The following is a 2,705-nucleotide window of genomic DNA, read 5'->3' on the forward strand; positions in this document are numbered from 1 at the left end:
GAATATGGCATTTCTGAAAATTAGTTCAACCATACAGTCAATCAATATAGTTCTGCCTGCTCCAGAATGGGGGGGGGGGGGAATTGAGATACTGTAATATATCTTTCCAGTAAAAGGGAAAGAATAATTTAGTTGTATTTCAATTCAAACTCCAACCACAAAATAGATGCAGAAATGTTCCTGTTGTTCCTGTTGATCTTTACAGCTACAAGAAATATGTAGGAACTCCTGATGGGGTGGAAGCTGCAATCTACTTCACAACTTTTTGAGCAGCCCAGGAATCTATCTGATGACACAATCACATCACTAAAATCACTGTGGTTAAAATATTTTGCCATGTGTGTATGGAGGGCTGGGAAGAGGGAGGTTGTGCACTTAGAAGGATGGAGTTGAGAAAGGATTTTTACTAGGGGCATATGAAGATTCAGTTGACGTATAAGCTGGTTACATTTCTTAAGTGAATCAACTTTCTGATTTAAATTTTTAAAATAGCAATTCAGAATCATTTCTAGAACCTCTTAATTGATCCAATAATATGACAAGGATTTGAAATAATTCAACATTTCATTGATATCAGCCAGATGAGATCTGAATGGTACCTGTCTCTTTTTAGATCCTTGTTATAGCTTACCCTCTTTACATATTTAAGATTAGGCATAATTCATTTGAAAATCCTAAAACGTAAAATCCTAAAAGATCCTTCAGTTAGCTGATACATTTGTTAATGAATTTATCTTTGATCATTAGGTCTATACGGAATCTTTTGCAGGAATCATATGGCCATGGTGTCATACTGTAGGTTATGCACCCCAATATAGATATAGATAGTTTACTGACTTAGAAGTCTCCCTTTATTCCACCAAAATCTGTTTATTCCACTTTATGGTATTTAAAAGTGGTAATAACATCTGGACCAAATAATAAATGGTTGAATTGAGTGAAATTCTAAGAAACACTCAAAGGTAGATCAAAATAATAAAATTCTGCAAAAGGTTGTTTTAAAAAAACTCGAGAGCTAAACAGTCTCAAAGTAATATTACAAGAGGCCCACTTTATCCAAGGGATGATTTATCACCTCTTTTTAGCTGGAAGTAACTCATCCCTTAATATAAGCTTTTCATAAGCAAAAGGTTCATCACTAGCATTACCTCCTCCAGGTACTGACCTATCATGTATAGTTAACCCAGTCCAGAATGCTTGGTGTACCACACAGATGAAATGTAAAACCTTTGGGAGGGTATAGTCATCCCTCACCCCCCATGGATCCCCACTTTGTGAAAAAGCCTCATCCTGTAGGTCTTGTTGAAATTTACCCTGTTAAGGCTGCTAATATAAACTTTTCTTTAGGATTTTTGAAGTTTGCTCCATTTATTTTTCAGCTCAATAACAACAGACTGGTCCATGTGTTTAACAACAAAACAGTTTAGATTTTAGCTATCTAGGATTTGTAACCTATTAGCTTTTTGATGGCTTCCTTCACTTCCCTGTTTTTCAGGCTGTAAATAAGGGGGTTCAGCATGGGTGTTGAAATGCTATACTGAACGGAGAAGAGTTCATCCACAATAATTGAGGAGGCTGAACTGGGCCTCATATACCTAAAACATCCAGTACCATAATACAAAACCACAACAATAAGGTGAGCACTACAGGTAGAGAAAGTTTTTCTCTTTGCTTCTGTGGAGTTCAACTTCAGGATAGTTGAGATGATGTGGATGTAGGAAAATAGAATAACAATTAATGAACTACCTACAAAGGCACTTCCTATCATGTAGAATGCCAGTTTATTGAGGAAAGTTTCTGAGCAGGAAAGTGCAAGAAGAGTTGGAAACTCGCAACTGAAATGCCTGATAATATCTGATCCACAGAAACTTAGCCTCAAAACAGGTAATACGTTGATTATGGAACATAAGAAGCCAAGTGCCCATGCACCACCCACCAGCCTCCTACAACATGCTTTGTTCATAATTTGCACATAATTGAGGGGCCTGCAAATGGCAGCATATCGGTCATAAGCCATTGCTGCAAGGAGGTAACCTTCAGTGGTCCCCATTAGAAAGACGAAGAACATTTGGCTAAAGCAAGCAGAGTATGAAATAGTCTGGCTCGCAGAGAAAATCACTAACAACTCTGGAACAGTAACAGAAGAAAAACAAAAGTCAAGGAAAGCCAGATGAGCTAGGAAAAAATACATGGGACTTGGAAGATGACTCGTGATCACCATAATCATCAAATTTCCCATCAAAGTTATGGCATATATAAGGAGAAATACCAAGAAGAGGACAATGTTGACTGACAGGTTGCAGGAAAATCCCAAAAGGACAAAGGAAGTCACTGTGGTGGTCTGATTGTCCATTTCCATTTTCAGACTGTGTATGAACTTGAGAGAGAGAGAGAGAGAGAGAATAAATATTCATTGATATGATTTATGAGAAAAAAATTTATTACCAGGGATGAAATGTCTGAGGCTAAAAAGTTTATCTCATAATAGTTTATGAGAAGTACTCTATTCTTTGTTTTCAAAGGCACACACACATGCATGCACACACACAGACACACACATGATTTTGAATGATACAAGATTTTGCTGATGACTTTTTTTTAGGAAAAAGAATTTAATATTAAAAAAAAACAAAAATGGAAAAATAATTTTAAAATAATTCTAGCAAATTTGAAAGATTCTCACCAGCATTTAGGTGGGCAACTTT

General features: G+C 36.4%; 1 protein-coding gene across 1 annotated transcript; it reads right to left on the reverse strand.

The window, feature by feature from the left end:
• Nucleotides 1–1,438: 1,438 nt before the first annotated feature.
• On the reverse strand, nucleotides 1,439–2,359 carry LOC103065448 (olfactory receptor 8H3-like). Its single transcript, XM_007443494.2, has one exon. It carries the CDS (start codon nucleotides 2,357–2,359, stop codon nucleotides 1,439–1,441), a length of 921 nt encoding a protein of 306 aa, XP_007443556.2.
• Between the last annotated feature and the right edge of the window lie 346 nt (nucleotides 2,360–2,705).

The sequence above is a fragment of the Python bivittatus genome, unplaced genomic scaffold (genome assembly GCF_059951505.1).
Source record: "Python bivittatus isolate LINGU-HERP-01145 unplaced genomic scaffold, Pbiv_v1 ctg000470_np1212, whole genome shotgun sequence".
Lineage (NCBI taxonomy): Eukaryota > Metazoa > Chordata > Lepidosauria > Squamata > Pythonidae > Python > Python bivittatus.